The sequence below is a fragment of the Hyaena hyaena genome, unplaced genomic scaffold (genome assembly GCF_003009895.1).
Source record: "Hyaena hyaena isolate Hyena2069 unplaced genomic scaffold, ASM300989v1 scaffold_210, whole genome shotgun sequence".
Classification (NCBI taxonomy): domain Eukaryota; kingdom Metazoa; phylum Chordata; class Mammalia; order Carnivora; family Hyaenidae; genus Hyaena; species Hyaena hyaena.
In genome coordinates this window covers 527,713-548,806 of record NW_024080841.1, presented here as the reverse complement: position 1 = coordinate 548,806, position 21,094 = coordinate 527,713, and the positions used below count along the sequence as shown (strand labels likewise).

The following is a 21,094-nucleotide window of genomic DNA, read 5'->3' as shown; positions in this document are numbered from 1 at the left end:
TAACCCAGGAGGGCATCAATTCTCTGAAGTTAGCCACCACGAAGTCTCTAACTAACATACCAAAGGAAAACTTTCAAGCATAGGCACAATAGATTTACACTTCCATTCCTCCTGATTAAAAATAAAACTAGTCATAGAGGAGGATTATGCAAGAGGCAAGAGAAGGTTGAGCACACAAGTAATCGTCCATATACCAGCACTTCACAGAACTTGAGACTGGATCCACTCAGCATGGAGTAAAGGGGCCTACTACCACTAGGAAAATGATTAGTGGAATCCGCCAATGTGGAAAATTCATGAGTATGTTACCACATCGCTAACATTTCTTACTACTGGAATAAAATAGCGTGAAACACAATAAAAGAGCCCATGGTCTTCAGTGGTAATGAGCATGCAGTTCTGAACTTCTTAGGTAATGACCAGTGGTTAAAGGATCTCCAGATAGAAGATTTATTTTCAAACACCATTTTAAGCCTCCAGTTAAAGAAGACTTTGAGACGAAGCAAGAGAGTAATAAAAATAAAGACAAATGCCCTCATCCATAAGGAAACAGAGACTGACTCAAGGGAAACTGGCATTTCAGAACACCTAGATGCTTAATTACAACTATTCTCTAAGACAGTGGTCTTAACACTGGGGTACATGGAAATGCAAAGCCCTTCTGGGGCTTGGTTTTATTTATTTATTTTTTAAGGAAATCAGTATTCAGTTCCACAGCTCATATATAGTCTCTGCTGAAATTGATCTTATGGGAACACATAATAGAAAGACCTGCTCTCCATTTACACCTTCCCTTTCACAATTATCCTTCTCCTTACCCATTCTGAATCTTAACCACAAAGCTGCATTGTTCCTTAGTGTAAAAACTTCTGCAGCAGAAAAGAAGGGAGGTAGAAAACAAATCCTTTTGCAAGTCAGGTAGTTGCCAATTTTGGCTTTAAAAAATTGTAGAAAGTGCTGATATCAGCTGGTAGATCATTAAAAATACATTTTGGTGATAAACCATTATGTGATTTTTTTTGATATATTACTTAAAGTTGAAAGAAATGAGTAATACTGCTAGTCAAACTCTTTCCATTACCATGTACTTACTGATAAGAACAAGTTTTCTTAGTATTTATATTGATAAAAACAAAAAATTAGAATAGAATTGAAGGTAGACTCTTCCATTGTAGTAATGGGTAGCATTCATCTACAAATATGTAAACTAACTGGGGAAAACCCCCCACTACTTGTTTCATTAAAAGTTTTCATTTTTATAGGCAATAATTAGATACTGAAATTTCCAATATATTTGTGTTCTTTTGATCAATTATGCACTAATAATGATTGTTATACAAATTCAAATAATATTTAAAAAGTATTTTAAATCTTTTCAACACAGAACATTTTAGAAACTAGGTGTTTTAAAATTTATATTCATATTTTTATTATAGAAACGTATGAAATAGTGACCAATTAAAGAATTTTGAACCCAAATCTTAAAGATACATTAGTATGAAATTCTTTGGGGGAGGGAGGGAAAATACAAGTTGATGAAAAGAAGAAATGATTAAAATTCTCAACTCCAACTAAGAGCTTGTTCATGGACATTTTTAAATGGATGATGGTATCATACAGTTATGCTATTTACATTCTACCGGATGCATTCACAAGAGTTACATAAGAGTTTTATCTTTAAATGTCCATATTTACAATACACTAGAATTTTCATTCTTTGCCATTATTTAAACTCCTGATGGAAAACATTAGATCAATGTAAATGTAAAAATATGTGAGGTTACACATTTGTATAAAATTATTTTTAGGGGTACATTCTCAAATCCAAAAATTAAAAGTCATTGGTCCAAAATGTCCTTTCGATCTGACACCATAATCCTTTGTCCTTTTGTGTTTAGTTTATTTTTAAAACTAATTAAGAGTGTCAAAGATAATGGCCTCTATCATTTACTAAGTATAACAGGCTGAACATGTGCTAGCTAGCCATTTATATCTTATCCCTACAACTGCTCTGCAAGGAAAGTTAAGAGAAATCTTCCATTTGAAATCAATGACACCAAGATGCATGGAATGTAAACCTCAGAATAGAGGTAGCCGAGCTGGGGTCTGAACCCACGGTCTATCTGTCACTAGGACCCCATGCTCTTTCTATCACCCCTGTTAACTCTGCTCTTGGTAGGAAGTTGGTCGGGTCTAAAGATTCAGAATAATAAAGATAAATTCATCCATGGTCTAATAACAACTGAATACCCCAGAATTTACCATCCTCAGAAGGCCTTCCTTGACTATCTCTTCTCCCACGAAGGATAAAGTTAATCCCTTTTTATGCAGTCCCCATCCTTACATAGGGCAAAGCATGGTCAGGGTTGTGATTATTTACATCCCTTTTCTCTCCCTGGGACTTTGAGCCAGCTGGGGGGGAAATTATGCTTTATTAATTTATCTCTGTCCTTACAGCACCATGTGAGGTATCTGGCAGCCAACAGGTGCTGCTTGGTCCTTAGCCATTCCATCTAATCCTTTCTCTCCTGATTTAATTCTGGATCTCAACTTGGGATGCCCATTAGAATTAAAAATCCCAATTCCCTGGGATGTACACCAGATGAATAAATCAGTCTCTGGAGCCGGCCCAGGCATCAGTATATTTTAAGACTGCCGAAATGATTCCAATGTTCAGCCAAGGCCGAGAACCACTGACTGGTGTTGGTGGAGTGGAAAAGGTAGAACTGTGATATGAGCCTATCTTTGGATTCTAAACCCAGTACCTGTCAGATTGGGTATTGTTCTAACTTTGCCTCCTAGCACACTATGGAGGGAGACTTCTATCTCAGTTGCTGAAACCTCCACCTTATGCTGGGTGGCCGCATCCACAAAATGGCAGTCTGTGCTTCCAAGCAATGTATTCAGTATCTATACTCCATTAATAGCACACAGATCAGGCTTTTATTGGAGAACATTCCAGGTGGTCAGAGACCCGTCTCTCTTCTGGGCCCATGAAATGGATGTGACTTGGTGTTGAGCAGCCTGACCAGGATGTTCGGATGTTCTCCTGACAGGAGATGGGCAAGTGCTACAACCAGCTGGAAATATATGAGCGTGTGTATGTGTGTGTGTGTGTTACACACATGTGTGCATGCTTGGGGACTCTAAGGGGAGAGAATGGGCAGTGCTGTCTCTTTCAGAGGCACAGAGCTAGAGAGAGCTGTCAGGACTGTCTTCTGGGTTTAGGACCAGATATTTGTGAAGCTTCCCCTTCAAGGCCACCCTGAGAAGGGTTTTATGCATCTCTCAAGCTGTTCTACTTCACTGATCACCTCGTAATGACCCCTTAGCAATGACTGTACAAGGCAGAAAGAAAACCCTTGGCAGTCAGAGGCCGGGAGCAATTTCTAAGGCTCATGGGGATTAAAAACCTCTCTGTCTCTGCAGGAGGGGGAACGACGCCTTCTGTCAGTTTTTATTCAAGTGTTTCTTTTGAACATCAACCTCAGTGACTTTGATGTGAGAATAAATTAATTCCAAAGCCCCAACTTGAAATTTCCTGACTCTGCCTGTCTATTGTCTATCCACCCACGCAAAGGAGAAACTGCAGAACCTTGTCAGTTTTCAAGTGAGCGGCTTGCATTACACATTCTTCCAGGGAGTCTTTCAAAAGAGCGCCTGGGCTTTTCAGTTCTTTTCTTCCTTAGGTATTTGCCCCTTTTAATGCTGAGCTGCCTTCTTTATACGTGTATGTATATGTAAAGCTCCACTGAGCTGAAGAAACCCGATTTTCCTGGACGGATGGACTGATAACTTCAGTATTATCCTCTTAAAATTTTAAAAAGAATCATTTATAGTAATTCATTATGTAACCCCTAAAGTGTCATACCTTATTTTTATATTGAATCTGTAGTTTTGAGTGAACACTACAGGCTCTCCAGGCTTTGTCTGGCTTTTATATTATAAGAGGATAATAGCTCTAACAGATGTACGGGTCACTTGGATTGTAGTATCTGCATCCTGTATGAGGGGTAACCAGGAAATAGGAAGTTCAGCGGTTTGTTCTAGATCATCCTGTAAATCTGCTGCAGGACCATACCGAAGGCTCTGGGCATTGGCATCTTAGTTTCTGGTCAACCCACCAATTTTCTCTTTGGAATTCATTATGTCACTGCCTTCTTCCCTAGAGCCTGAGTCAACTTTATTATTAAGCAGCATATATTTATAGTATTATATTGAGTGCTTTACCTACTTCATCTCTTCTATAAGTGTTTCATGATTTAAAAATTATTAAGAATTCTAATCCTCTCCCTTCGTTCTTGCCTCTTTTGTATATACTAGTGTGCTAAATCATTCATGTGTGTGTTAGGAAAAAATGACTGTTTTGGTGTCTTGAGGATGTCTGGAGAAGTTTCTGGCAGTGGGGATGCAATTTGTCAATTTTTTCTCTCCTTGGTAGAACTCTCCATATGATATATACCCTCTCTAGGAATACTCCCTGTACTGGGGCCAAAGAAATCAGAGCTGAAATTCAAGTTGTCTTCACTGTCGATTTCTCAAGGTTAAGTATAAGAAGTATCACTTCAACAAAGTAATTTAAAATGCTATTGCCCTCTGTTCTAAGTGTATAAGAGGGCCAGTGTCAGCAAAGGCCTGAGTGTTTAAAGCTGTGTGATTTTACTGGACCTGTTTATTCATTCCCCAACTGCCCTCACCCCCAGTTGAGTTTCTGGCAATAACCCAGCTGAAGGCAGAGTTTAACCAGCAGGAGGACACTGACGAGACTTTTCCCGTCCCTGTCCTGTTGGTTTCTCTGCACATTCTGGTCACTAGCTTGTCTCATCCCCTCTGTTGCCTGGAGCAAGGGGTTTTTAATATAATCACCACTAGCTATAAAACTGGAAAGAACAGAAATCATGCTTTCCCATAAAATCTCCCTGAAACTGGAGGACAGAGTCACTTTCTTTATTTTCCTGATTTAAAGGCTCAGTCAGTTTGTTGCTTCTCATTGCTAACTAGTCTTGTTTTACAATCACACTAAAGACTCAACTGAGATGTATCTATATTTATATTTATATTCATTCTTCCTCAAAGAAACTTCTTGAACATGTGAACCACTTCACCTCAACCTGGAAATACTGGAAAGGCAAGATAAATTCAGTTTAATGTAATTTATGTAATTCACAATTCTCTTGGTGGGAAAGGTCAATATTTACTATCAAGGAAAAATAAATGTAATACCAATGTGATCTCAAAATCACGTTATCTATATACACACATACAAATACACACACACACTTCCATGGATGAGCACACACACGTGCACGTGGGCAGACACACACCCTCTACTAATGTTACCAATAGCTCTGAAGTCAATGAAACACCATGATTAGGAGCTTAAACTGCAGGATGAAATAGATCTGAGTTCAAATCCTGCCTTGGGCTGAGTGACAGTGCACAGCTTAACCTCCCTGCTCTTCTGTTAAATAATATCTACAACATAAGGTATAATGTGAGGGTAAGGTGCAATAATGTCCAATAACCAAGTGCTTCTCAAACTCCAAAGTGCACAGAAATCATCTGGGAATCTTGTTAACATGCAGATACTGATTCAATAGGTCTGGAGTGGGGCTATGAATTCTAAGTTCCCAGGTGATCTCTGCTGCTAGTCCATGGCCCAAACTTTGAGGAGCAACACCCATTCTGAAACTTCACAGGATGGAAAGTGGTTTTGCAAGCCAAATAAGAAAGCTGAGAAAGGATTTTTTGTTTTTGGTGACCAAGGTGAGCATGGCATGAACTCAGTTTCTCTAGGTGTGGAGAGGAAAAAAAAGCAAGGCTTTATTCTGTTCCTTCATGACCCCTCTATAGGTAACTGCTGGACTTCACTTCCATTTTTCTGCCAAGAATCAGCCAGGGACCATCTGAACCCACAGAGATGATAAGGTCTGAGCCGACTAGAAGTCTTGTACCTGTCATAGTCCTGGCAAATCTCCCCCACAGCCACCAAGGCTTTCAGGTACTCGTTGGGTTGGTAAGGGTGGATGTAATGCAGGGAACAGCTGTTCCTGGGGTCCCCATTTGAGGCAGTGAAATCTATAGCTACCTGGAAGAGAAAATAGGAGAACAGGTAGATTCAAAGGGAATATATCTTATAGGAATTGTGATCAGCCACACAAAAGACATGGCCCGAGATGGGAAAAGCAGAATATCACATACCCTGCGAAGAAGGAAAGTGAGAGGTTATTAATCTGGTTGAGGCCATTTCGGTAGTCTTCCATTTTCCTCTCCCTCATCCCAAAATGGAACATGAGATTGACATGTAGGTCAGAAAGCCCAGTCACTGCTGAACCACATTGCCAGGCAGCAAGAAGAAGGGTGGAATACCTGCCCTTCCCACCCTGGACCCCCAGTTCATAATTCACTAAGAAAAGAGTCTTGTGCTCTTCAGGCAGGACAGTTCCATCTCGGAGGAAGAGGTAAAATCCCTTAAAACTAAATTCAATGTTGAAGCTGTGGTCTATATAAGAACACCATTGTCGTATTTTTGTGTGCAGCTAGTTGCAGAGAGATGTGTTGAAGTGGTTATAATGAATTTTCTGCAAGAAGCAGCTTCAAGGGAGGCATTCAGCTTTTGGTTCCCATTCATGTGAGAAGTCCTGCCTAGACCAGAGAAGAAACCTGAATGCTACGACATCGCTGGTGGGAAGTGGAAAAGGGAATCCTCTGCCTTGCCACCAAGTAGACATTATCCTTGAACTTCTTAAATTTTTTCTGACCCCTGGCAGAAAAAATATATAAATAAAAGTTGACCCACTTAACACTCTTAACAACAACAAACAACAAAAGCCTCAAGCCTGGAGAGTGCTAAACCAGGAAGAAACATTTCTTCTGATTTCTAGCATCATTACCATTTAGATAAAAGTTAACCCAGCAAACACCTCTCAAAACAAACAAAGAAACAAACAAAAAACTTTAGCTTGGTGGGGGGTGGAGATAAAGGATAGGAGAATTAAAGCAAAAGGAGTAGTAGGGAAAGAAAGACATATTCCTGTTGTGTCTTCCCTTTCTCTTCAGAGTTCAGCAGAATCCACTCATGGCCTTACTAATGGCAGAGAGGGTTTACTTTCTCTTATGATCTTGCAGATGGCAAATGTTATATGTATATTATTTGACAACATTCTATTATGACAAATAATTTGAGTATCTCATTGGATTTACTTAGGGTGGATATTCTTTCTGGAAGGACAGAGAAAAGGTGTTTTGCATTCTGTTTCTGCTTCTGAGAGATCAGCCTATAAGAGTAAGGTTGATAGGGGAAATTTTCATGAAGTTATTTCTTTTCATCACTGATTTTGTTTCTCCTTTTCTTCCTAACCTCTCCTGTTGAAAAGAAATGTAACCAGGATTCAAATTCTATTTTTGGAATAACCAGATGTTTCTAACAAGGGAGTACCAACTGATAAGATGCTAATACTAATAATGTTTCAAAAGGAAAGGTCGTGTGGAGAAAAACTGCAAGGTAGTTTCCCACCCTTGAGGTGCTCTTACTTTAGACAACAAAGGAGAGAGGACTAACACTTTGTTAAACCCTACTCTGTGTCAGACACTGTGCTATCAGCTTTCCAGGTATTATGTTATTTTATTTTCATTAAAGAACCCTAGAAGGTAGAGATTTGTTATTCCTTTTTATTGATGAAGATCCTGAGGCTCAAAGGTGATGAAACTTCCTGGTGATGGAGCCGGGTTCAAACCCAAGTCTATATGACTCCATACGCTGCTCCTCCATTATGCCTTTATACACCCGAGAACACAGAAGGCTGTGGCTAACATGCCAAGCTGTCACGTGGGTATGTTTATTCCTATAAAGGATGGAGGGGATTTAGCTTCAGAGTAGGGACGCTGGCTAGAAGGCAGCTAGAGTAATTTAGGAGAGAAGAATGGCCTTGAATAAACAGCTGTTTATAATCAAAATGGTTGTAAATTGTAGGCATAGGGCAATCAAAGTGTGTGTGTGTGTGTGTGTGTGTGTGTGTGTGTGTGTGTTGCTCTTCATCATGGATTACCACAATCCTCTTCCCATGCTTCTTGAGGCTGCAGTTGAAAATTGTCACATGTTGATTACCTGACTGTCAAGGGCATTCCATAATGACAAAAACATGCTGGTGTCTTGATATAAAACCAGAGAATAACACCAGGATTAATATAAATGTCAGAGGGTGGAAACCTCCATAAAGAAAAATAACAGCTCAAGAAATTTAAATGTCCCTTTATCCTCCCCAGATGTGGGCAAGACGCTCCAAGTATGCGGGCGCCGAGTGGCCGCATGCAAGCCCAGATGCAACACCTGACTGAGTAGGTTGTGTTACGTGGAGAAGTGTGTATAATGTCTGGATGAACATACACAGATTTTGACAACAATATATTTTAAAATAAAGCCACATGTCATAGGGTTGGGACTAAGGGAAGGCAAGACAGGTGACGAGGGTGTCAATTCAAGAAGGAAATTATTTGCAGCTGACCCTACACTTGCAAGATCTTGAGAGAGAATGCCTCCTTTTAAAGTTTGCATCCTAGGTGCCTCTCTTCTCTCTTGCTTCATCTTCATCTTCATTCTGGCCCTGTTTTGTCATTTCATTTCTAGGAACTCTTCCTCTACAGGCTTGGAATAATTCTGTTCTGCTTAACAAACTCGCATGGGGCAGAGGTGATGGTGAGAAGGGGGTAGTAACTGGAGATATTCAGGATAGAAAGTAAACAGGATTTGGTGACCAACTGATGCCAGGTAGAACAAGGGAGTAGCCACATTTCTTTGGAAATGGAGATGACATCTTGAGGATAATGGAGCCACCCAAACAAAGATCCCCGTTAGAAGGCTGGTGTTGGGCTGCCTGCTCTTGGTGGTGCTGTTTAGACATACAAACAAGCCTGATGGAAATTTTACTTCTTTTTCCGCAGCCAGGACTTTGCAGGAGGTGGGGGCAGGGCTCCACTTTTCCCATGGGGATGGCCCCAGTATCCAGTGACAACCACCACAGGGGCCATTCCAGCTCCCGAGATTTTGATAGAGCTTTGGGAAAAGGTATGAACTTAAAAATTACATGGTGAAAGGGAAATAAACCAATGATCCTTACCACCCACCCGTTTCTGTAGTTCCCATTGCTCATAACAAAAATCTTATCATTGACTAGAAAGCAATGGACAGTCTTAAGTACGCAGCAGCTGAAAGATTTTTTTCCTGGCAAGTGATGGTTTCTAAAGTATCCCTGATGAAGCTGGAGATAAAATATCTATCTTCAGGAGGTGGCCTTCTACCAAGAATTCTCTGTGCTCTTTAAGTTAGCATTAGTGGAAAGCGAACAGAGTGAAAGGTTAGGTTTATTTTAAAAAGCAACAGGGAGGCAGTGAAAGACGGGATTAAATTGAGAAATAAAAGCAAGGAAATGACTGAAAAATGCCAGTTTGTGGAGGTGGCTGCCGACGCCTGGCTTCCTGAGTGCTGGTGAGCTCACAGAGTGGCCACGTTTTCATTTTCTGATATGAAGCATTTATGAAAGCCTGTGGTTCTGGTATGTGCTCCAATCTTCCCAGCAGGCAGCCGGAGAATAGGCGCCCGCCCGTTGCTCTCCCCTTCTGCCCAGGAAGCCTTGCTTATCATTAAGCAGAGCTGTGGAGCAGCTTTGGAAGACTTTGTAAAGTAAGAATGCGAAATGTTCCCTCCGTCGCCACCGAGTCCCCAGTGCAGAGCTGCTTCCCGGAAAAGGCTGGAAGCCAATGGTGAGCATCTATCTTTGGACATTTTTAGCTTCTTACACAAACAAGCCCACTCTTCAGATTCCCTTCTTTGCCTGTGACAAACAAGCCATTTGAAACCCCTTGGATTCAAACAACCAACAACTGGGAACGAACAACTGGTTGGTTGTTGCCTAATCTGGTTAGTTGCCTAATCTCTCTGTAATCAACCTGCAGTCAACCTTTGCCATATCATCTGCTGGAGCAAGAGTTTTCTTTGTTTTTGTTTTTGTTTTTTGTTTTTTTGTTTTGTTTTGTTTTACTTTTGTATACAATTTGGATCTGTAACAATAAGCCTTGTAGGTGGAGATACTGTTCAGTCTGAACCATTTCTTAATTGATAGGTTAAACTCTTGTGCTTTTCTACTTCTCAAAACTCCACTGGGGGTAAAGAAATAGAAACCTAGACTAGATGGAAAGGTCCCCTGAGGTCACCCAGTTCATTTCCCGCAAACTGCAAAGCATTCCCCTCTTCAACCCAGGGCTCATTCTCTTTTTTTTCAGAGGTCTATACCAGAGTCTATACCAGTGTTTAGTCTGGGATATAAAGATGTAAAACTTAAACTGGGACACAGTGTGGACATGTGGTAGGGTTGGAAAGATTTCCCGAGAGATCTTGTAATAGGTGATCTTTTTCTTTAGGTTGGAAGGCTAATCTGGGAGGAGCCAAATTCAGCTTATTATATCAATATTATATTACCAAAATGTAGACTACAAAGTCAGAGATAAAGGAAAGCAATACCATCCTTAATGTTAAAAAATTACAAATAGTTCTGAAAATATGAAAAAATACATTTTGAGGGTCACTTGGACCAATTGAGAATCTGATACAAGATTTATATCCAGTCTCTTGAAAATGCACATACCAAATTCTGCACACAATTTGGGGAGGTCAAGAATGCCCCTGAGGATAATCCTTGTTCGTCAAGGATTCCACTGGCCAAGCAAGTCATGTTTTGTTTTTCTTTTCCTTTCTAGATTTTCTGTCTGTCTGTCTGTCTGTCTCTCTCTCTCTCCATATATGTAAGTACATAAACATTTTACCTGGCTGTAACCATAGGGTGGCTTTGCTTTACCTTTTTATCCCACTTAACATTATGTCATAAACATGTCCCAATGTTATCATCAATCATTATCATTATCATTTAAAAAGACTTTATCATAATCCACCTAAATGAGGTACTGTAATTTACATACAGCTTGTCTGAAAATCTGCTTTACAAAGTACAGCTTTATGCATCTGGAAAAGCAATGACTTTCAACAGAAACGGTGAACTCTTCTACCATTTTCTTTCCAAACACCTTATGGTGTCTGTCTCTTCTGTGCTGTCTATAATTTTGTGTTTGTGTGTGAAATTCTAGTATCTAATTTTATTTTTGGCTGCTTTGCCTTGTGCCAAACATAGTGATCTCCATCTCCCCTCCTTCCGCCCCCTATTCTGTCCCACCTGCGCCCACCTCCTCCAGGTCGGCCCTATGATGGTTGCCTTCCAGTTTTTATGACCCGAGGATTTGCATGAAGAGATGGAACATCCTCAGGGGTGCCCTTGACCTCCTGAAACTGCGTGCAAAATCGGGTGTGTGCATTTTCCAGGGAGACAATATAGATCGGGTATCAGATTCTCAAGTGGTGCCGCTGACCAAAAAAGAATCATTGACTAGGGCTCTTTTTAGCATCGTTAATCTCGTTCCCTCCACTGTGGCTCCTCCTCTGCTTATGATCAGATCCTAGCCTGAAACCTCCCCTCTTTTGATCCTCAAGTTGCTATTCTCCTTTTCCTCTCTTGCCTCATCTTCACTGCCAAACTTCTTGAATTAGTTCTTTACCTTCTATTTATACCCTAACTCCTGGGTCTCCCTGTCTCATGCTGCTGAAATTGTTCTTCCAGAAGGTGATATGTGCCTCTTTATCACATGACCCAGTTTTTTATTCCTCACCTTCTCACATATGGGATTATTGCCCTTGATCTTGTAACATTTTCTTTCTGGTCATTTGAGTTACTGCCTCATCCTGGACCTATTCCTCTGGCATTTCTTCTCTCATGGACTCCCCCTCTTCCCCATGCTGCTCAGTGGAGATCTTCTACAGTTTCTGGAGATGCCTTTTCTCTCTGTTTTCTTCCCTCTGGCCATCTCATCCAAACCTATAGTATGCAGCTTCTACTTCTCTCCTAAAACCTAGGACATATTTATAATAAGTTCCATCTCCACCAAGAAGCCTGAAAGTACCTCCGTCGTGTCCAAAATAAAATCCAACATCTCATCAGTGGCTCCTCTTGATTTCCATATTGCCGGGAATAGGATCAACTGCTTTGTCAGTCAAGCACAAGAGATCTGAGTCCTCTGGACTCACCATCCTCCCTGGCCTCTGTCTCTTCATTGAATCATAGGCAAAGGGCCTATTGGAGTCTCTTTCCACAGTGCCTCTCCTATTGCTGCCCTGCTAATTTAGCTTCTTGTTACTTGTCCTCAGGACGGTTAAATTCTTCTTGCTTCATATTTTTTTAAATGTTTATTTATTTATTTTTGACACACACACATAGAGAGAACAAGTTGGGGAGGAGTACAGAGAGAGAGAGGGAGAGACAGAATCCAAAGGAGGCTTCAGACTCCAAGCTGCCAGTACAGAGCTGAACATGGGGCCTGAACACACAAACTGCGAGATCGTGACCTGAGCCAAAGCTGAAGTCAGCCGCTTAACCGACCGAGCCACCTAGGCACCCTTCTTTTTGCTTCATCTTTCTGACTTCCCTCACCACCTTCAATGCCTTCCACCAAACACTCCCAGATTTAGTTCCTTAAAGCATGTGCCCAGTTGCTTCAATGTCTTCCTCAAGATTCTTCTGAACATTCCCTTATCCACCATATTACTTCAAAATTAAAAGCCCTTCACTTTCTTAAAAAAAAAACACTTTACTCATTTTTTTTTTTTTTTTGAGCAAGAGAGAGTGCAAGCAAGATAGAGGGGCAGAGAAAGAGGGAGAGAGACAATCCCAAGGAGGTTCTGCATTGTTAGTGTAGATGCTGATGCAGGACTTGATCCCACGAACACTGAGATCATGACCTAAGCTGAAATCAGGAGTTGTTCACTCAACCAACTGAGCCACCCAGGTGCTTCTGCCCTTCAAATTCTTAATTCAAACTGCTTCTCCAATAGTCCCCTAAATACACCCTGTTTATGCACATTAACCCAAATAAGGTTTCATTATTTATCATTAGAATATATGGATGAATAAACATTTAAATTCATAGGATGCATTTTGAAGCCAAAACTAGTAGCATACTTATTCATCAAATTTCTTGTTTTTCCTCATCCTTACCTCTCCTTTAAGGTTAGGGTTCGATCCATTATAATTCAATAAAAGTACCTAATATACATCAGCCTGGCACCTGAAGGGAAAGGTGCTCCACTTTGACATTCTTAATGTAGAATCAGAAGCACCGGGCATCTGTGGAAAGTGCAAAAGCTTTCCGTCAGCCCCACTTTGTAAAGTGTACTGGTCAGGGTCTTAACGGGAAACAAATGGTCCAATCAAAAGGGGTGATCCAGGAGAGCTAAATAAAAGGATGACTCAAAGAGTTTGAGGAGGACTGAACTGCTAGGAGAGGGAGGAGGAGCTGGAGCTGAGAGGTGGTGCTGAATACTTTTAAGGCAGCACCTCCCAGCTGGGGAGGATCAGCAGGCATGAGAAAAGAATGAAGGGCCATCTTGTGTCAGACAGGCCACATGGACCCCCAGGTGGAGGAGCTGGGGACCCTGAGGGAATAGACCTCTGGTGTTCATGGGGACTGGTTCTTTGCAGCACAACTCCAAGGGCAGAGCAAGCCCTTGAAGGTTAAATAAAGAGTTGTTCAAGGGCATGGAATCTATAGACTCCAAACCAAATCAATAGTGCTCTCCCTTGAAAACCTATAAATAGTTTCCTGAATTGCTCCTTTGCCTAAGACTGTGGGACACTATTTCCAGGAGCTCTCCTTTATGACATTGCTGGCTTCTCCACCTCTATGTGTATACATCAGTGTGACAATGAGCCCACAGGACAGCTAGAGTTAGGTGTGGGTGCTCACGATGAACATGTTTGCTACTTTCTGTATGTGCCGGTGTACATGCAGGAGGGCTGTGTGGCTGTGCCTTAGACTCTAAAGAAATGACCAAATTCTATCATTAACCCATACCTAGTCAGGGGTAAGTGAAAAATACCCCAAGTTTAGGGAAGATACAGGCAGACCCCTCTGAGATTAGAGGATAATCTTCTAGTTAAGGAGAGGTCAGTCTATCAAACCACCCCTTATCTCAACCCCTGCAGCTCCTTTTAGTCCTTTGAGTGCTACCATCTCTGTCGCAGAAATACATTTGTCCTGTCTACTCTCTTGGGCTCAAACCTGGACAAAATTATTAAACCCATCTGCCTTGCTTTTCTCACATGACTGATCTAGTCAAAGGAGCTAAACAGGGCTGACATTCATGAGTACATGTCTGAAAGATGGGGAACAAAAGAGTTCAGATTGTTGTTCTCTGGTTTGCATGTTGCTTTCCCATAGGTTTTAGCCGAATTCTCTCTTGCCATCTGGAGATCCTCTTTCTGGAAGCCACATCTGCCTGTACCTGGGAGGGCTGTGAATACTAGGCCACTGAAAATAAGTTATTCCAGGGCAGATGGATTCAAAAGCTTGGCCTACCATGCACCTTAAAGAGACCCAGCCTACCCACCCAAATCACTGGAGTGTATAAATCCTATGCGTTCACAGATTATCCACCCACTGAGTCTAGATACTCTGTTTCTCAACTTTGAAAGCCTAAATCTCCAATCTTTTGGAATTCACCTTTTCATTGCCTGGTGACCCTTTGGATGGCTTACCCTTGGCACTGACTCTTGGGCATGGCATTGGTACTGGTCTTTGGGCTTCATCTGCCTTGGGTCAGTGGGACTTACCAGAGTGGCTTACTTCCTTCCCATCCTACCAGATGGAATCTGGCAATATACGCACTGCCTGATGCCTCATGTAGTTACTGAAAGAATGGGAAGCATTAGGAGGGTTCCCAAAACACCTGAGGTTGAGTGGCATGAATTTTCTGATATGATTTCCTGAGAACCATAGTCACTGGAGAAAACAGAAGTATGAACTCACTTTAAAATGATACCATAAAATATTACAGCAATGAGACCTGAACAAAGCTGACCCAGGGTTTTAACAAATTTTTGTCTCCACATTCCCACAATCCTCTATAATTCCCCACACCTTGTTCCATGAATACAAGCAAATGTTGAAACAACTTACTGTAAACTGGATTTGGCAGCCACCCATGATGTAGTCCAAGAAAGAATGCATCTTGTGGATCTGCACAGGAGGAGGAGAGGAAACTGTTTTAGTACACCATGATCTATTTCCTTATGGAGTGGGAGCCTAACCTTTGGGGCTGCACTGTTCATCTAAAAGAAAGAGCAGAAATACATCTGTGGAGAAGATATAGGTCAGTTGATTTTGATTTGATTTGATTTTTTAAGTTTACTTATTTTTTAGAGAGACAGAGATAGCACAAGTGGGCATGAGGCAGAGAGAGAGGGAGAAGAGAATCCCATGCAGGCTCTGCATCAGCCTAACGTGGGGCTCAAATCCAAGAAACTATGAGATCATGGCCTGAACCAAAACCAAGAGTTGGACACTTAATTGCCCCGATTTTGATTTTTATAGGAGAGAAAGAAAGCAACACCCAATTCAGATTGGACTTGTGAGGACTGCAGCTCTCCAGGCCCTGCTCCCCTCTTTTGGGTTATGCATGCCTCCAGGGGGAGACTAACACTGTATTTTCAAGGGTCACCACTGTTTCAGAATTAATAAAGTCTCACATTAGGCTTTAGTCTTGTACCCCATGTCTAAGTCCCAGTCCTGGTAACATTCTTAGTACTGCAAGTAATCTAGGTTGGCCGCTTCAGGACTGCAATGACCTGAGAAGCCTTTACTGACAGTTTCCCATTAGTTAGATTCATGCCATGCCATGAACAACAATGATTAACTCTAAGCCAGGGACTTAACATCCATAACTTCACTTAGTTGTTAGAACAGCCATATAAATGTGGTGCTATTATTGTTACTTCACCATTTTTGTGGAGGATGATGTTGAAGCTAAGATCACCTACCTAGTAGAAAGTGGAGGTGGGACTCAAATAGTGGCAAACGGACTGCGTAGTCCATCCTTTGGACCTCTGTGCTGGACGTCAGCATGGTCCCTGTTTTTTGCCCACCCACGATCATCTGTGTTCTTGTGTGCCATACCAATTTTTGGTCTTCATTTCTGCTTCCTTATGAGTCTGCTGCTTGACCCTTAGTGATATTCATCCATTTGTTTATTTGACAGAATTTATTGAGCCCCCACTAGGCACTAGATGGTAGGGATATGGTGATGAGGACAACAGACACGATACCCGCAGTCATGGAGCTTACTGTCTGACCACTTTGACCTGGACAGTGAGTAACTGTGACTTTTGACCTTTAATTCTCAGATTCCATCTGATACTCAGGGCAGCTTCTCAGAGACTGACCCACAAAATCCTGTGTTGGTGTCTTTATGTACCACCTCTAGGTGGCACATATCTCTTGGCAGACTTTTCTCAGGGCTGATGTTCACTTGGCCCCCTGTTTAGTGCCTGCCTCCTGGCTCCCTTATGGCAATGCTTTGCTTGATGGTTGGGATACCCTACTACTGTCTATGTATCCAGGAAATAAGAACCTGGGAATGAGTTGAATAATATTGGCCCCTAAGCACTAAACTGTAAGATCAATTCATGGAGGATCAAAACAGACTTATCACAGCCACCTTAAAGAGATAGACAACCACTAAAGTGGTTCATCTAGATCTTTTCTCCTGCTTCCCTGGGTACAGGGATGTTTTGAAGGTGCCTGGCATTTGATTTGTGTAAATAGGTGAGATGACCAGAGACAACTGCCTTTGAAAGAAGAGTTTATTACCCACAAAAGGGTAGGATACGCGTCATGCTACTCAGGGGCCACAGGGGGAAGCACCAGGGTCAGTTAGAAGGCAGAAGGATTAAGAGGGAAGTGTGGGTGGAAGTCTTTATTGTGGGAAGGAATGAGTGCGGGGTAGGGTAAGCAGTTAAACTGGCTTAGGATTGGAGAGTTTGAATACTTTTGGTGGCTCTGGGCTACAGGGGTGATCTCTAATTGTGTAAAGCCTCGACCCAGGGAGATATAGGGACACAGGGATAGTGTGTGTGTGTGTGTGTGTGTGTGTGTGTGTGTGAGAGAGAGAGAGAGAGAGAGAGAGAGAGAGCTTGGTAAAGGAGGTGCTTGGGGGTATGGGCTCTGGATTGGTTGGTCTGCATATCAAAGGCAGGCTCACAAGCAAGTTGGTCTACTATCTCTAAGAATTAGCTAACCCTGGGAGGAGTCGTTCCTACCCAGTCCACGAGACCCCAAGACATTAATGCGTCAAAAACTATAGAAAATAAAAGACACGATTAATACAATGATTCCAGATGGCCACTGGATGCACTGACTGGTGGGGGGGGAGGGGGGGCATATCAGTCTTTCCTTTACTCTTGCTCCTACTATGAGAGGACGTGCTCCTACAGCTCCTGGCACACAGAGAGAAGCCAATCTGGAAGAAGGAAGCTGACATACACAGACAGAAGCTAGATGGCATTCAAGTCATATATGGCGGAGTTAGACATGGCATAGATGAAAATCTTAGCTCTTAAACTTGCCATGTGTGTGACTAGTTAATGATCTGAGTTGACAGTGGAAATCTCAGCATTGTGATACAAGTTAAACAGAATTCATCATAGTTACTCTCACATAGTAAGTACTCAACCAGTGCCAGAATTATTCTAAGATGTGATTTAAGAGATTTATGTGTGATTTTCTGTGAGGTTAGAGCCCTTCTGGGAGGAATTTCTAGGCCCTCTAATCTTTCTCCATTGCTTTGTTTTCATAGTACCCTTCCTCGCGGCATGGGTGAGGCGGCACACATATAGCACTGAACACTGTGACAGGTGCAAGGTGGGGGCTCTGGAAATTTGCCTTCTGGTTTTGGGGGCTCTCCCTCTGGTGCTGTTCAGGGCAGAGAGGAGCCTCACATGGGACCAGGACTCCCCATCTTCGAGAGTATGACTGTCTTTGTGGAAACCATGGGGCATTGGACCACCACAGCTCCAAGGCCACCCATGCTTATGTTTCTCATTGCACACCTATTAATACATTGACTTTTCGGTTTTTATTTAAAAAAAAAAAAACCATTACACCTCCTTGATAGTCTCTCCTCTGTCCACACAATCTGAGCTCTTCCTCCCAGAAAGCCCTAGCTACACACACCTGAAAGAGAAGGGCTATGTACATACCTTGCACTGGTTCAAAATCACAACACCTGAGTTCTTATAGTTCTTCTTCTTGGCTTTGTACTTGGGGTTGATGCATTCCCACTGCACCTGCAATAAGAGGGGCCATAGCAAAAGAGACTGTTTAGGAAGAAGTGGGGTCATTCCGTGAAGTCAAGCCCCTGGGGCCTGCAGCAGATGGGTCTGAGGGCTGGGTAATGGTTTCTGTGTGATAACCCTTGTATCCTGGGTGGCAGGGAGGTGTGGTTGAGTGAGACTCTGATATAAGAATGCCTGGTTTTAATCCCAGTTCCTCCACTTCCCAGCTGTGTGACCCTTGGCAAATTACTTGATTCTTCTATGCCTTGGATATCTCCTTTGTAAAATGGAGCTGATAATTTTATCTATCTCATAGGATTATTGTGAGGACTTAATAATTAATCCATGTAATACATTTTATTTATTTTTTAATTTTTTAAATTTATTATTTTATTTATTTATTTATTTTTATTTTATTTATTATTTTTTATTTATTATTTTTAAAAAATGTTTTATTTATTTTTGAGAGAGAGAGAGAGAGAGACAGCATGAGCAGGGGAGGGTCAGAGAGAGAGGGAGACACAGAATCTGAATACAGGCTCCAGGCTCTGAGCTAGGTGTCAGCACAGAGCTCAACGTGGGGCTCGAACCCACGAACTGTGAGATCATGGCCTAAGCCGAAGTCGGATGCTTAACCTGAGCCACCCAGGTACCCCTAATCCAAGTAATACATTTTAAAAAGTGCCTGGCACTTATAAATGCTTTCTATTAATAGGATCAACTCAAGCACCAGAGGGAAGGAGACATCTGTAGACACAGTGTTGACTAATACAGTGTTGAGTCTTAGTGCCTGGGAATTAGCTTAAAAGGTCAGAAAACTGAAAGACATTGAGTGCTAGCTACAGGAAATTAGTGGGGATAATGATGAGTTTGCATAGAACTTCTCTGTGAACTAAAATAATGGAGTAATACAAATCACACTAGTGACACAACAGATCTCCAAAAGGGCTTCTCTGAGGGATAGTATCACAGCTGCAGGACTAGTTGGGAACTGAGGAGGTAGCTGGGAGATAAGGGGGGCCTTAGGGGAACAGATATCAACCTTTCAAGCCTACAGAGGACTTCATGTGACAAAATCAACTTCAAGTCAAACATCCAAGAGCCACTGAAAGCTCTTGCCCACCATTCTGTGCGAGCTGGAGCCTTGGACTTCTACTCAGGAGACCAGTTTTCACTCTCTGACAATTAGCAGTATCTGAAAATAAAGCAGTTTCTTTCTTTTGTTCTTGTAAAAAATTTTTAAGTTTATTTATTTTGAGAGAGAAAGAAAGAGAGAAAGTGGGGGAGGGACAGAGGGAGAGAGAGATTCCCAAGCAAGCTCTGCATCGGGAGCACACAGTCCAATGCAGGGCTCCATCTCATGAAACGCGATACCATGACCTGAACCAAAATCAAGAGTCAGACACTAAAGTGACTCAGACACCGAGGCAGAAAATAAGGCAGTTTCTGAGGCAGATGTGAGTGGGGTACACTAAAACAGCTCTGGCCCCCAGTGATCCATTCCTCTCAGCGTCCATGCATTTCTGCTGTTCCCTCTCACAATGACAGTGAGCTTAGCCATGGGACTTGTTTTGGCCAACGGAACATTAGCAAAAGTGATAAGAGCAGAGGGTTAAAAAGTGTCTGGCATTGGGGCTTGCCTTCCTCTTGCTACTGGGAAGGTTTTACCATCAGTAAAAAAAGCTTAGGCTGCTCTCCTGGAGAATAAAAGAGTATATGAGAAACATCCTGGCCCTCCCAGCCACAGAGGCACAAATGTATGAGTTCAGTTGACATCACGTAGAACAGAGAGGGGCTGCCCCCAGTGAACTCAGCTTAAATTGTCAACCCAGGCAATGGTTGTTGTTTTCTGCCAGGAAGTTTTGGGCTAATTTGATCCTCGGCAACAGATAACTGAGAACAGTAGTTTCTCAACACTGGGGAAGTTCCCGTAGGAACTGGGAACCACATAAGAGTTAAGAAGAAAGGAATCCTGTACTGGCTAAAGGCTCTCTAAAACTCCTTCCATAAAAGGAAGGGAAGAAAAAGAGAAATGAAAGGAGGGAGGGAGGGAGAAAAGAAGAGAGGAAGAAAGAAGAGTCAAATTGAACCTGAAATCAGGACATCTCCAACCCTGTTTTTTTTTCAAAAGACCTAATCTTTCCACCATCAATGGTTGTCTTTCTTCCCTCTCTTAGGTTCTCCTCTAATCTGCTCTCCAGGTGGGAAGCTCTTGATAAGCAAAAATTCCAGCTTGTCTCAAAGCAGATTTAGTACTTTCAGGCAAAGCACCCCAAGGCCCTCCCAAACCCATCAAAACAGAAATTACCTTTCCCCAAATCTTTCTGTAATGCACAAGAGACACAAGTAGCATAGGGATGTGCCTTACTGTTAGAAAGAAAAGCTGTAATGGTTCCTTTGCTATGTTCAATCATTTCCATTAACCTCAATTTCTTCAACAAATCGGGACATAACAAATGAAACTTTGAATGAGTTAGATCTTAAATTCTATTAGGTCAAGGAGGTTGTTTCCTGCTTTCTCCTCTAGGGTTTTGATGGTTTCCTGTCTCACATTCAGGTCCTTTTTCCATTTTGAGTTTATTTTTGTGTATGGTGTGAGAAAGTGATCTAGTTTCATTCTTCTGCATGTTGCTGTCCAGTTCTCCCAACACCATCTGTTAAAGAGGCTGTCTTTTTTCCATTGGATATTCTTTCCTGCTTTGTCAAAGATTAGTTGGCTGTATACCTTTGGGTCCAGCTCTGAGTTCTCAATTCTATTCTACTGGTCTATATGTCTGTTTCTGTGCCAATACCATACTGTCTTGATGATGACAGCTTTGTAGTAGAAGCTAAAGTTTGGGATTGTAATACCTCCCGTTTTGGTTTTATTTTTCAGTATTACTTTGGCT

General features: G+C 41.9%; 1 protein-coding gene across 1 annotated transcript in view; it reads right to left on the bottom strand.

Moving 5' to 3' along the window:
• The window catches only part of CPNE4 (copine 4), a 476,281-nt gene that overhangs the window by 20,505 nt on the left and 434,682 nt on the right, over window positions 1-21,094 (bottom strand). Inside the window, exons 9-11 of the mRNA XM_039242236.1 lie at window positions 18,132-18,218; window positions 15,055-15,114; window positions 5,955-6,088 (exon numbers count right to left, since the gene is read on the bottom strand). Coding sequence (XP_039098167.1) covers window positions 5,955-6,088; window positions 15,055-15,114; window positions 18,132-18,218 — 281 coding nt within the window. The remainder of the gene's footprint in view (window positions 1-5,954; window positions 6,089-15,054; window positions 15,115-18,131; window positions 18,219-21,094) is intronic.